The 13,105-nt window shown below is 47.6% G+C and overlaps 1 protein-coding gene across 1 annotated transcript in view; it reads left to right on the top strand.

The window, feature by feature from the left end:
• The window catches only part of ESYT1 (extended synaptotagmin 1), a 58,016-nt gene extending 45,526 nt beyond the window's left edge, over positions 1 to 12,490 (top strand). The window contains exons 24-31 of the mRNA XM_080994444.1: positions 1,143 to 1,229; positions 2,266 to 2,409; positions 2,777 to 2,940; positions 5,161 to 5,259; positions 6,203 to 6,334; positions 7,014 to 7,116; positions 7,205 to 7,254; positions 10,009 to 12,490. Coding sequence (XP_080850570.1) covers positions 1,143 to 1,229; positions 2,266 to 2,409; positions 2,777 to 2,940; positions 5,161 to 5,259; positions 6,203 to 6,334; positions 7,014 to 7,116; positions 7,205 to 7,254; positions 10,009 to 10,042 — 813 coding nt within the window. The 3' untranslated portion in view covers positions 10,043 to 12,490. The remainder of the gene's footprint in view (positions 1 to 1,142; positions 1,230 to 2,265; positions 2,410 to 2,776; positions 2,941 to 5,160; positions 5,260 to 6,202; positions 6,335 to 7,013; positions 7,117 to 7,204; positions 7,255 to 10,008) is intronic.
• Positions 12,491 to 13,105: the final 615 nt, after the last annotated feature.

Below are 13,105 nucleotides of genomic sequence, written 5' to 3'. Positions count from 1 at the left end.
GCCTCAGTCCAGTATACCTGAAGGAGCATCTCCACCCCCATCATTCAACCCAGACACTGAGGGCCTTCTGGTGATTCCATCACTGCGAGAAGTGAGGTTACAGGGAACCAGGCAGAGGGCCTTCTCGGTTGTGGCACCCGCCCTGTGGAACGCCCTCCCACAAGATGTCAAAGAAATAAACAACTATCTGACTTTTAGAAGACATCTGAAGGCAGCCCTGTTTAGGGAAGTTTTTAATGTTTGAAGTTTTATTCTGTTTTTAGTGTTCTGTTGGGAGCCGCCCAGAGTGGCTGGGGAAACCCAGCCAGATGGGTGGGGTATAAATAATAAAATTATTATTATTATTATTATTATTATTATTATTACGTAACAAATAAAACTTTAAGAGCACTTGATCATTTGGGGACATGATCATATATTAGTGTATGGTAACGTAACAGTATTTTTTTCTTTTTTTATTCTCACTTTTTTCTTTCTTTTTCCTCACTCTGTCTTTTTACAAATGAAATTCTCTTAATAAAATATTAATTTAAAAAAGAGCACTTGATCATTAGTCCCAAAATGTGACGTCAGTATTTACGTATCAGTCCTCATTTTTAATCTACAAAAAAGCACTGATCACATCAGATCTTATCCTAAACTGGTAGCATAAAGATGGGAGAACTAAGGTTTGAGCATATTTTGAATTATTTTAAAATAAGAAGTATTTGGAAACCCTTACTGAGCTATAGATAGCTCTCCTTCAGTGATAGTGAAAATGAGTGTTGATAGAAATAGATTAGCCCACAGGTGGAGCAGAATATCTGAAGCATTTTTACCTGGCTGTTTAGCCAAAAAAGACTCCCAGAACAACACATCACAAAAGTTTGGGAGGCGGGGTGAGAAAGTAAATTCAAGTACTAGTGCTTAGTTAAATTGCTGTAACAAAGGGAAAGAATAGCTTTATCAATCAACTATTCTTATGTAACTTAATCTCAAGGCAGTCATCTAAATATGGTTTGAACTAGCTTTCCCCTCCATTCTTAGTGGGATTTGTTTGATACTGTCTTATAAACAGCTGCCTCAAATTGTGATATTTTCTTCCCTTTTGTATTTTCTAAATGTGGAGAGATTTTATCACGGCCTTGTGTCTCTGCCCTCAGGTCTCCTCTCAGACTGCAGAGCCAGTGTGGAATGAAGCTTTTTCCTTCCTTATCAAGAGGCCCCATGCAGAATCTTTGGAGTTGCAGGTAGCACTTTCTCGCTCTCCCTCCCCCCAGAATGCCTGTCCTCCTTGTTGGGTAGAACTTCCGGTCTCCCCTGCTACAGTGGGGCAATCTGCAAGCAGCAAAACCCACAAGAGATACGTTTATGGCCCAATTCACACAACATCAGGTGAGAAAGTCAAAGCCATTCTGGGAGCTGAGCACTTCATACCTCAAGAGTGGATTTCTGTGCTTCAGCCAAAACTCACTGGATGGAGTTACGCAAAGAAGTCACTATACTCTGAGCCTTAGCCCTCTTACTGGGTACTTGTAAGGATTGCTGAGATAATATAGGTGACTTGCCCTGAATTCGGAACCAGTGGTGGCTGGTGCCCTTTGGGACTTGTAGGGCGGAAGGCAAGGGAGGCCAACAGTAGGTGGAGCCAGAGCAGATGACAGGCAGAGCCGCCCCCAATTTGTCATGAGTAAGAAGGCAGGCAGGTGGGAGCTGGCTGGGGGGAGACTGAGCTTGGTGGGGCAGTGCCCCACACATGCTAATGGACCAGCCTCCAAGGGCCAGATCCTTATCAAGAGCCTGCTTGCAGGCCAAATTTGAGAGGTGGGTGTGGCTTCATTCCATCATGTTCAAAGTGTTTTGAAGTCCTCACGTTAGGACTTCAAACACCTTGCAAGGAATGAAAGTTTTTTCTTTTGTGTTTTAGCAGCAGATGCCATGCAGGTTTGCTGCCAGGGAACCCAAGAGCACAGGGGGTATGTGTGAGCTCTTGGCAAGCCAGGACAGGGAGCAATGGCTTGCAACTTGCTTCCTTTCAGCCCTTCCCTCTTCTGTGAGCTACGTCCTTGCAGGGCAGGGAAGGGAGAAGAAGCCTTGGAGATTTTGCACGTTCTCTCAACCCAGTTCCTACCAGAGGACCCTTTACCAGGCTGCCCCTTGATAGTTTCAAAGATTGCAGGGTACGAAAGGGGTTATTCCAATGCACACCATGTGTGACCCACATCCTTTCTGCCTACCTCACCTGTGAAATTTTGATCGGTGCTCACCTGTCTGTCGTTCCCACAGGTGAAAGATGATGGGCATACCCTGGGTACCCTGTCACTCCCACTTGAGCAGCTGCTGTCAGCAGAGGGGCTTGTCCTTGACCGCTGGTTCCAACTCAACAACTCTAGTCCTGCCGTCCAGGTCCTGATGCGAGTGCAGCTGGGGGTAAGTGACGATGTGGGGAACAGCAGCTCTGAACAGCCTAACAGACTCTGACCTGTTTTCCTACGGATTATTTCCTTTTTCAAATTGTTTTTTGTACGTAACAATATGTAAAAAATTGCAACACAGAGAAGTCAGGTCTGGTCTGGTTCGTCTGGTACATAATACTACCTTTTGTGCCATTGTTCTTATTTTCATAATATGTAGGGGAAATGTGAAGAGCCAGTGTTTCGTTTTATCTTTACGTATCTGGTCTCTCCAGCAAAGTTCTGGTGAGGCTGGTGTTGAGGTCCCTGTTCTTGACCACAGGATGAATCCGTACCACTGTCCTGGGAAATCACCTTCCATGTTTGTTTGCCTCGTCCCGCAGGTTCTGATCTCTCAGCACTCTGGCGTGGAGGCCCTTCATGCTGTGGCAGGAGAAGAGAATGAGGAGGGCTCCCAGAAGGGATCTGAGACGGAGCTGTACATCCGGGAGGATGGAGACTCTGGTTCCACTCAAGAGCTGCGCCAGCGCCTGCCACAGGCCAGCAGGTAAAGAAGGGCCACCCTGTGGGGTGTGGAACCCAGCAAACAATTTGATCTTGCACAATAAAATTGAGCTCCTCAGTCCAGGGATTGTCCTCCAGGGGTTATTGGACTACAACTCCTATCATTGGCTATCCAGGCTAACAACATCAGGAGGGCCACATGTTCTATATCCCTGCCTTAGCTCCTTGCAGAGGGTAAATACCCTGCCCTTTATCTTAGTGCCTCTGCTGCAAGGATACCACATTTTCTGATGCATCAGTAAGAGAGGCTGAGGGTCATTAGATCGCTTTCCTGACCGTCTTGACTTCTCCTTCCTCCACATCTGATCACCTGACTCTCGCTCTCTGTCTCCTTTGCTTGGGCCCACTTTTCTTGACATGTTTGGCTGATCTGCTCTGCTGTCCCACTGGCAGGAGGGTGGTTGGTGGGGGTCACAGCCTTTATGGCTGCTATTGGCCTGTCTTTGCTGATCTCACAGAGGCCTGTTTAGAGGGAGGCAACTTTTGAACAAGGATGGGGAGCCCTGGCTCACAGGCTGTCGGATTTCATTCAGCCCTGCCATGCAAACTTCACAGTTGCAGCTCTTTCCTCAGCAAGAAGATCAAGGTGGAGAACAGCCCTGGCCACACACACCATGAGCCATGCTGAGCCATGTGGCTCAGTGAGAAGAGGATTACGCTGCCACAGGGTTGGCCAATGCTGCAGCTGATAGCTGCTGGTACTTTACCCACTCCTTCATTCCTGCCACAGCTGCTGCAAAGAGGAGGCAGTATCAGGGTAGACTGCCCACATCATGTGGCATCACCTTTTGTGTTGGCCCTGGCAGAGAGGTAGACTTGTGTTCCAAAATTTGTCTCAGTTCATTGTATGCATTGTTTCACATCACCAGAAGTGGTTTGCAGAGACAATAAGATACAAATATGTAATAAAAATAGATTAAAACTAAATCTATACTAAAAAGTACTCATCCACAAAAGCCACCCTACAACAGCCGAAAGCCGGGTCATTACAGCTGTCCAAATGCCTGGAAGGTCTTTTCCTGGCATCAGAAGGAAGGCAAAGTCAGTGCCAGGAAAGCTTCCCTGGGGAGAACATTCCTCAAGCAGGGGCCACCACAGGAGAGGCTTCTTCTCACCCTCCAACATCTTTGGGAGATGGACTGCAGAGGAGAGCCTCAGAGCTTAATCTCTGAGCCTGAGTGAGTTTATACAGGGGAAGGTGGCACTTGAGGTGTTTGACTACCCAGCTAGGCAAGGCTCCATAGCTCCAAAGCAGTGTACGGTTTTGGGGATGCAAATGTTTATTCAAATTTAATGCTTTGGATAGCTCTAATGTGGGACTTGTTTTCCATCTGTTTATTGGTGTTATTTGCATCATTCTACCGGGAATACTGAGTTCCTTTTGCCTTTTTCACAGTTAAGACAGATCAAGGGTGTTTATATGTGTTACAGTCCTTGTTTTTTTAAAAAAAAAGTCTACGGGAGAAAATACCAGGTGAAACTTGCATGGAGTTACTAAGAGTTAAATATAGGCCTCTGTTTCCATTGGAAGTAACTTGTGGTGTGGATTGTGTGTGTCTGTGTGGGGGTCTGGCCCTACTTGCTGCTGGAATGCATCCCCCCACAGCTTTCCACCAGAGTAACACAGTCTTTGCCCCAAAGAAAGTTCCCCACTTCTGCTTTAGAGTCTGAATTCTGAGGGTCCAGGGTCAGCTTGTGAAATCGAAGCCAGTACACTGTGGGCTTTTGAATAACATCTTGTTGATGCAGATCGGCTGAGTGGCCTTGGAGCTTTTTGCCAGAAAGGGAACAACAACGCTTGCTGTTTATGTACGTAATATATTTAATACTTTAAAAGATGGGAGCACTACTCTGCTCCATGTCTTGCAGCACGGTGCTCATTTGGGCTTTGGGAACACCAGCAAGTCTGCTTTCCCCCCCTCCACCCCCCTGCAGCAATGAGAGCTGCAGGGAAGTTCTTAACCACCCTGCTTCTTCAGCCCTCCCTCACCGCTGTACCTAAGCATACTCATCGCTCATGCATTCTGCTCCCTTAGCATCTGTGGGGACAACACGGACGAGGCTTTTACCATCACATTTCCTTCCTCCAGCTGCACGTGCTGCCAAAAAAGTGTCAAAACGTCTTGCCCTTTCCTCATCCAGCCCCATGTACTACCACCCTTCCCCTAATAATCAGCTGCGCTTGTGTCTTTCTGCCCTGCAGTAACCTGGAGCTGTCAAACTCGCCCCTGGGCCAGATGAGCCTCACTGTCTGGTACAACATGGATGCACGCAAACTCATTGTCATCATACACGCCTGCAGGTAAGGGCTGGAGGGTGGCTTGATTTGGGAGGAGTGGGACAAAGAGATGGCTTTGGCATGAGCCCCCAAAAAGAGGTTTTCTTAACTGCACATAGAAAATGGGTACATTCTTAGCCATCTTGATGAATTTTGTGCTACCACCCAAAGAGGGTTTTTACTTTATGTATGCTTTGACTCTTGGCTTCTACACCAAGTGGCAGTAAAAAAAAAGGGCACTCCCAGGTGACCTGGTTATTGAACACTCGTCCCAGTTCATTTGCAGAGAGATCCGACAACATTGGTTACTTGATGAGCATTCATTCTGACCTAGTTGCAAAGATGTTATGTAGATGCTGCTGCATCAAAACAAGCTTTATCCCACACTTTCCAGAACGTTTCCCCGTCACTTTCCTTATAGCTAAAAGTCTGATCTTTAGGGAAGTGGTCTTGCTGCACAAGAGCTCCAGATCCGCTATAATTGTGCAACCTGAATTTGCTGGTGCATGGTTGGAATAATAATTAATAAAAGACAGTCCAACGTGATTGCTATAGTTAGCATAGAGTTGTATCTAATCCCTACTCAGAACAGACCCATTGCAATGGATTGACATGACTAACTTCAGTGTGTCTACTCTGAGAAAGGACCAGGATTGGGTACAACCCCTAGAGAGGATTTCATTTCCATGCTAATTTGATTGTTGCATCAGAACAAACATTTCTGCCTGCCAGATGGAACAATCTCCCTTCTCCTCTCCCCACACTGTTCTGGGGATTCTGTGGACCCTGACCCCCAACTGACTGAGAGGAGGGGAAAGTCCTGCTGAACCAGCTCCCACTTGCCCAAATACTTCGTTGAATCTGGCCCAATATGTGTCATTAGGTTCTTCAAATCCCTCCTTCCTTTTGATTTAGGGGCACTGAATGTTCCCACCCATCCTAATAACCCTCTCTGCCTTCATTTCAGAAACCTTAAGTCATCTACCAAGGATACACCTGACCCCTATGTCTCCCTGATCCTACTGCCTGACAAATCCCGTGTCACCAAGAGAAAGACAACCGTGCGGAAGAAGACCCACAATCCTGAGTTCAATGAGAAGTAAGGGAGGGTGCCATTGTGTGAGGGTGGGTGGGTGTCTAAAAGGGTCACCAGCTCCAGGGAACTGGAGCTGTCTCTAGCTTATAGTGGACAGTCAGGTTGTGTGGAGAGGACCAGAGGGTGGCGACACAAGAACGGGCCTTTTCTGCAGTGGGATGCTCTCGCCAGGGAAGTTCGGCTGGTGTTTTCATTATATACCTTTAGGCACTAGGTGGAAATGTTCCTTTTCAACCAGGCCTTTGGTTGATTAACATTTTATGTCCTTTTAAATGGGGGGGTTTGTTTTGTTCTGTGTTTTTATTTCTATGCTGTGAACTGCCCTGAGATATCTAGATGAAGGGCAGTATACAAATTTTAATAAAAATAATTTCAACATCACTACATAAAAATAATAACTGCTGAAGTGGGGTCGCCATTACCAAGCTCTATCCATGACATCACATAATGTTATTTTGGGTTACTTAACTCAGTGCTAACTATTACTCCCTGCTTCCCTACTGGCAGTCACTAACACAGATTAGATTCCCTGCTCCAGCCCTATGCATGCATTCATTGGTGGGAGGGTTGGGATTCACAGCTTTACCATTAAGTAACTCTTCTGTTGGCCAAAAAGGGCAATTAAAATTTGTGGGGTAATCTATGTGAAACAGGCCTTGATACTCGCTTGCCCTTTCCACAGGTTTGAATGGGATCTGACGTTGGACGATGCCCAGCGGAGGAAGCTGGAGGCCTACATCAAAAACAGCGTGTCTTTCATGTCCCGAGGGGAGCCGATAGGGAAGGTATGGAACTCGGGAGGAGCTGCCGTTTCAGGCTCCTCATTGGAGAGGAGCCGGCATGTGACTGCTTCTCTGTGCTTTCCCCTCCCAGGTGCACATCGACCTCTCGCAGAAGGACCTGTCGCAGGGCGCTCCCCAGTGGTGAGTACAGCAGGATGGCCAGTTGCCCCATAGCATCTCCAGTATCACTGGGCAGGCAGAGGAGGTCTTGCTACCTGGGCCGTCGTTTTCATAGAGGATGCAAAACGTGATTTGAAGGAGGGATCCTCTCATTCTTGGGACTAGGGCAGGAAAACAGATGGTTCCGTATGCCGTGGCACTGAGGATGGACCTGGGATAGCTCCGTTGCTAGAGCATGAGACTCTTAATCTCGGGGTTGTGGGTTCAAGCCCCACATTGGGCAAAAGATTCCTGCCTTGCAGGAGGTTCAACCAAAAGACCCTTGTGGTGCCGTTCAACTCTACAATTCTATGAGTCTAGATTCTAAAATTTAGTCTCTTGTCCCTTATTGACTGGGACGCGGGTGGCACTGTGGGTTGAACCACAGAGCCTAGGGCTTGCCGATCAGAAGGTCGGCGGTTCAAATCCCCGCGACGGGGTGAGCTCCCGTTGTTTGGTCCCAGCTCCTGCCAACCTAGCAGTTGAAAGCATATCAAAGTGCAAGTAGATAAATAGGTACCGCTCCGGCGGGAAGGTAAATGGCATTTCCGTGCACTGCTCTGGTTCGCCAGAAGCAGCTTAGTCATGCTGGCCACATGACCTGGAAGCTGTACGCCAGCTCCCTCGGCCAATAAAGCGAGATGAGCGCCGCAACCCCAGAGACAGCCACGACTAGACCTAATGGTCAGGGGTCCCTTTACCTTTACCCTTATTGACTATGTGGAGCAGTGAACCATAAAGGTCTTTCTCTGTCCAAGGGACAGTGAAGTATTCCAGGTGGAATCCACACTGAAGCCCCTCTACTTGCAAGCCACTGTGGTGGCTCTTATGTTTTTCACCAATGCAGTTGCTGCTCAATGGGCACATTCTATGGAATACAACATTGTGCCTCCCTTGTCTGCCCACCTGCTTGGAGCGTTAGTGGAGCAATCCCTCCATTGACTTGCATAGGAGGAAAGGAGAGGCTAGATTCCTAGAAGAAGCTGGTGTGGGTGGGGGAACTTCACCCACCTAGCAAAGACCCTGTTTACCCCCAGGATCCCTCTTGGAGGAGGGGTAAGATTTCTGGGGTTCTGGCCTCTTATTTCTTTCCCTTATGCAAGTTGCACTGAGAGGAAGAAGATGCTGAATCGTGGAAAACAGCTGGTAGGAGGAGAAGCCCACTGCCACCAAGGACCTTTGCAATGACAGGGCCCTTGCTGAGGAGGTGGGATTCGCACCAACCTCAGAAGCTGTTTCTTGAGATCCAGCCTCTTTTCCCCCACTGTGAAGGTGAATGGAGGGGATCATGCTCTCAGTGAACTTGCATAGGAGGGGACAAGAGGATGCACCCCCAAAACAACTGCAGAGTGAATGCAGCCACCATCACAGTTACATTCCTAGTCACACTGAAAGTTTTGGGGGAAAGAGCTTTTAAAGGTAACCACAGTTGCACAAGTGCACTTTAAAAGAAGCAGCATTAAAAACAAAACAAAACACAACCCCGTGATGTCTTTCCAGTCAAAGAAAAATGGGAGGATAAAACGCCCACCTACACAAGGTTAGGTATGAAAGATGGAGCAAGGGAGGAAGGTTGGGGGGGGGGGGGAAGGTGCCAAACTAGTTTTGTGAAGCCACGCCTGTTGATAATAAACAACATGCAGCTGTTTTATGTGGAAGTACCCAGTGAAAGAATCATGCAATAGCTAAAAGAGGTCCTGAAGGGGTCTGCAATTCATGGGGGGGGGGACAGTAGTGGTGGCCTCATGAGCAAAAGGAACCAGAATACTGAACAAAAATGAGCAGAGCTAATATGGATTGTACCCTAGTCCTGGAGGCACTGTCCACTGTTTTCCTCACTCCCCTATCCCTTTCCCCTCCACCCCACCTTGAATGTGGCTCTTTCGTAAAACTCTCTCCTGAACTTGGAGCTAGGCTGCAAGCTCTTACCCTCAGAAAGGTCTTCCTGGTGTCAGAATTTCCTTTCTGGTAAATTGAATCCATTTGTGAACACCCGGATCAACTAACAAGCATAAAAATAAGCCCACAGATGCTGAGATATCTAGAGTAAAGCCACAGTTGTCACAAAATCACATTGAGCATTAATTCTGTGGTTGGAATAGAGTGATACAAACTGCATGACTACCCAGGGTGGCAAGCTGGGACATCCCATAGCTGTCAACTTTTCCCTTTTTTAAGGGAAATTCCCTTATTCTGAATAGGATTCCTTGCAAGAAAAGGGAAAGGTTGACAGCTATGGGACATCCTAATTCACTCTTTCCCTGTGTAGGGGGCAAGGGGGGGCCCCAGCAGCTTGCACACAACCGTCTAGCAGTATGGGGGCATTTCTTCTGGTGGGCATGTTGGAAGGAGGAGGATAGCGGGAAGATGTGGAACATGAGATGCTGTACCAAATTCCCTCAGACTTCCTAGTGAATTTTCCACAGTCATAATTAGGCATTCTTGAGCATCCTCTGTGTATTACAAGCGGAACAGGTGCTGCCTATTGACATGTAAATCCAAGAACAAGGAAAGGAGCTTGGAGGAATGTGAGCTCCCATGGTTCTTTTTAGGGTGCATCCAGTGACTTACAAATACCAGGATTTACATCCTCCTGCCTCCCCCAAAGTGGTCTGAGATGTGGTTTCCCTTATTGTAGTGATTTGGAGGGTTTCAGAGTGCCTTAACAGCCTGGGAACCATTCCTTTGAGGTGGCTTTGTGCCAGGTCTTCAGCAAAGGCTCTCCTTATCTTGCAGGTACGATTTGAAAGATGACAAAACCAGCTCCTAATCTCCACGGTGCCTGCTGTCTTGAAACTTCACCATCCAGGGAGTTGAAGAGCTGGCATTGACACTGCTACCACCGTCACCTTTCGCTGGAGGATCCCAAGCTCACCCGCCTGCTGGACGGACTCTTCAGTTGTATCTGTTTTTTAAGCAATCATAGTGTCGTGTTCTTAGAATCTTCTTTTTTCACCGAGAAGTGACTCCTGGGTGGGTTTTTGAGGCGGTGAGGGACTCGCACCCTGCGTTCACCCTGTGTGCTTCTCTCAACACTGCATACCGCATGCTGCCTTTTTTTTTATTGACCAAAGAAGTGGACCTTTTTCATCCTTCTGTTGAGGATGAAGTTCCTTTCAGGCTCTGCAGATGCTGTAGGCTGACGCTTTTTCAGCAGCCACTGGAGAAGAAGCTGAAAGGGCCGGGAGCGAAGGGAGCCTGGGGCGAGGGGGTGAGCTAGAGAAGTACTAGGAGCTCCGCAGGGAGGGACCAAATATTTCCCCAGAATAACACTTGGGCAAATAACCTCCTTTGGAACAAAGGGTTCCACACCAGATCTTTTATCTAGAAAGGGAACATTCTGCAACAACCCTCGTCCTGGGCTTGTTTGGCTGGGAAAAGCAACTTGAATTCAGTTGTCCTGCTAATACACTTTTCAAATGGCTTTCAGTTGTTTTGAGTGACAGGATTTGAGGGGTGGAGAGCGCAGTGGCCAAGCCATTTTTATTTGCCTTTTTTATCATTCTTTCCCCATTATGGGGAGTCCATGGCTGTGACCTCTGTGCATTTAGCTGACGCCAGTCAAGTGTCGTGGTGTGTCCTGCCCTGACTGTGTACAGACCCACAACCTCCTGGTAGCAGTTCATGATAACCTCGCCAAACATCACCTGCTCTTTCTGATTCTGGCTCCTTTAAACTGAATCAGTTTGTTTTTGGCTTCTTGTCCCACCCAGCATTATGCTGCTGGTCCAAATGGACAGGCAGCTTTCTTGCAGTATTGTTATTTGTGCCACTCACGTTGCTGTTTTGAAAAACGAATGTTGTTTGGTGCCTTCTTGCACTCCAGTCCTGGAATCGGTGTGTGGAGTGTCAAACCTCCTCCACCCCAACCTCCCGCACCAAGTTCTAGGTCCGTGTGTATTCTGTAGCAGGAAATTCATATTCCGTGCTCCAAATCAGATTCACAGATATGCAGAATTTATCTATCTACCTGTACACAGAATTAACTTGCCATATTTGCATTTTCTGACTGACTTTGAAAATATATTTGCAAGGAAGGATAGGCATGAAGGCTTTGGGGAGGGAGAGGAGATTTGCTTCAAGAAGCAAAAGGACACAGAGGGTACATCTCTCAACATACACCGTATGCATGATTTTAAGGTTTCCTCTGCTAGCATGAAATTTTTAGAGCTGAGCTTTTAGGACCGTTGCACACATGAAGACTAAAGGGCCCTTAGACACCCCCTCCTTTTTCAGAGCGATAAATCACTGCTTGCAAATTTCAGCGCTGGGGAAATGTCTTGATTGCTCTTTTACAAAATAGACCCCAATGGCCGGGCCTCCATTTATTCTTTGCCTTTCCCGTATCCCCAGGCTATTCTCGCTTGAGCTGGGCTTGGCGGAGGCCCCTTCCAGAGGGCTTGTGGGCAGCATGGACTTCCCCTCGTGGAGCTCTTCAGCAGCTGCACTTGGGGTTGTTGTTGTTGTTTGCTTTTGTGGAGGTTTGTTGTCTGCGGTGTTGCTATGAGAAAGAATCAAACCGCTTTGGCGATTTTTTAAAAAATCCACATGGCTAAGCCCACAGGAAGCTAAATCTTGATAGATGCCTCACAGTGGCTAGATTTATTCCGCCTTCACAGACCCTGTAATCTGGGCCAGGTGGGCAGGATCATTGTGGCAGAGCAGCTAGACGGCAGGGCGGGCTCTAGCCTCTCCAAAATATGGAGGGAGGGGGAGCACAGTATTTGCTGCTCTGTCTGAGGCTCCACTGCCGAGCAATCTTGCCTCTTTGCTCGCCTTGTTCCTACTGTTCCTTTGCTTCACAACTGGGAGCGACCAACATGGAACTCTCAAGTCCTAGCCCCCAATTCGTTTCCACGCATGTGCACTCGCTCTTCCGTCTCTGAAGAAGCCAAAACCATTAACTGTGGTCTATTTATGAAGAGTTTTTTAAAGTGCTTGTTTCTACGCGTATGACCGTAGCGAATGTGTCTGACACAGCAAAAGCACCTCCTTCTTGAATCTGCGTTGCTCCCCGCCCCCCAAGAGCACGTTGAAAGATTTGGGGTTGGGGGGTGCCGAGTGTGCCTGCAAAGAGCTCAATCACTTGCTGCCTTCCATGCCAAATCAAAGCTCCCGAAAGCACGGCTTCACTGCACGAGTGTGTTTCTGGCGCCTGTGCCTCTTGTAGCAGCCACTGTAATTTGTTGTAGCAAATAAAGAGAGGAGGAATCTGTGACTCTGCTCTAGTTTTTATTTACTCTGCTGCTGCTCCTGCCGCCGCCATGACCCCAAGCAATCCCAAACAAAAGCTTGGTAGGAAAAATTGATTTTATGCATGCAATCAGTTTGAGGTCCTGCAATTTCAGTGCTCAGAGTGTGCCTTCAGGATTTGAGAGTTTCTATGCACATTAGGACAGTGAGGTCCAAAGAGCGACTGACAACATTATTCGCATTTTGAAGCACCAGGGTATTTTGGGGGGTGCGCTACCTCCTTGTGATGATGTCTTAAAATCTCTTCAGGCTGGTTCTTACACAAGACCCCCCTCCTACCCTGTGTGCATCCCACAGGGCTTGCCTAGGCATCTAATGCCATTCTAGGTAGCTTTTCAGTGTGGAGCTGGAATCAGAGGACCAACTGCACACTGAAAGCGTGTTAGGCAGCAAATAGGGTGAGGCTTGACCTACTGTGCCACTCGCATTACTGCTGTGCCTCTCCTGCAACCCCACCTGAAGCAGACCACTTGAAATTCACTATTTTAAATAACAAAACTGGCACAGTAGAGCTGATTCACTCTACGGCCTTCACAACTGCTGCACCTTGTTCAGGATGAGTTATTGCGGTTCAACAAAT

Source organism: Podarcis pityusensis (genome assembly GCF_964106645.2).
Source record: "Podarcis pityusensis genome assembly, chromosome: 2".
Classification (NCBI taxonomy): Eukaryota; Metazoa; Chordata; class Lepidosauria; order Squamata; family Lacertidae; genus Podarcis; species Podarcis pityusensis.
This window is presented reverse-complemented; position numbering and strand designations above follow the sequence as displayed.